Raw genomic sequence first — 666 nt, 5'->3', positions numbered from 1 at the left:
TTTTTTTGCACCCTCAGATTTCAGATTTTCAAATAGTTGTATCTCAGCCAAATATTGTCCTATCCTAACAAACCATACATCAATGGAAAGCTCATTTATTTCGAAAAATTGACACTTAAGACTGGTTTTGTGCTCCAGGGTCACATGTATAAAAAAAAAGTACCGATAAGAATACCATTAAAGTACTGGATCGATAAGCAGTATCGGTAAGAGTAGTAATACCGTTAAAACCTTAACGATACCCATCCCTAGAAAACACGTTTGATGCTGTATGTGTGTGAGCGTCACACAGCAGGGGTCGAGTTTAAAACGCAGCGTGACCTTTACCCTCTAATCAAGCCACAAACTCCCGCACCTCCTTTGATTCATCTGTTCGTTTCAGCTATAAAAGCGGCTGATCTGCCATTTAACAAAACAAACCTCTCAACTCAACTCACCCCGAAACGAAGCCGCCGACGCACACCGGCGGAGAAAACCTCTGTAGATGTCAGCGACGCAAACCAGCTGTTTGAGCAAATTGAGCAAACGCTGCTGAAGCCAGACGTCAGAAGACAGGCAGCCATGTTTCTGCACATCTAACCTGTCTGTATGTCACCGCAGCGAAAGCCTGGAGCTTACCGGGACACGTGCAGCCTCCCACCGACATCTTCTCACATCACCGTCTCC

General features: G+C 45.2%; 1 protein-coding gene across 2 annotated transcripts in view; it reads right to left on the bottom strand.

Moving 5' to 3' along the window:
- The window catches only part of LOC107700700 (LIM domain-binding protein 1), a 27,317-nt gene extending 26,651 nt beyond the window's left edge, over positions 1 to 666 (bottom strand). For both annotated transcript variants that reach the window (XM_016502568.1, XM_016502484.1), the window contains exon 1: positions 619 to 666. In XM_016502568.1, the coding sequence (XP_016358054.1) occupies positions 619 to 646 (28 nt within the window). In that variant the 5' untranslated portion in view covers positions 647 to 666. The remainder of the gene's footprint in view (positions 1 to 618) is intronic.

The sequence above is a fragment of the Sinocyclocheilus anshuiensis genome, unplaced genomic scaffold (genome assembly GCF_001515605.1).
Source record: "Sinocyclocheilus anshuiensis isolate Anshui unplaced genomic scaffold, SAMN03320099.WGS_v1.1 scaffold21, whole genome shotgun sequence".
NCBI lineage: Eukaryota > Metazoa > Chordata > Actinopteri > Cypriniformes > Cyprinidae > Sinocyclocheilus > Sinocyclocheilus anshuiensis.
This window is presented reverse-complemented; position numbering and strand designations above follow the sequence as displayed.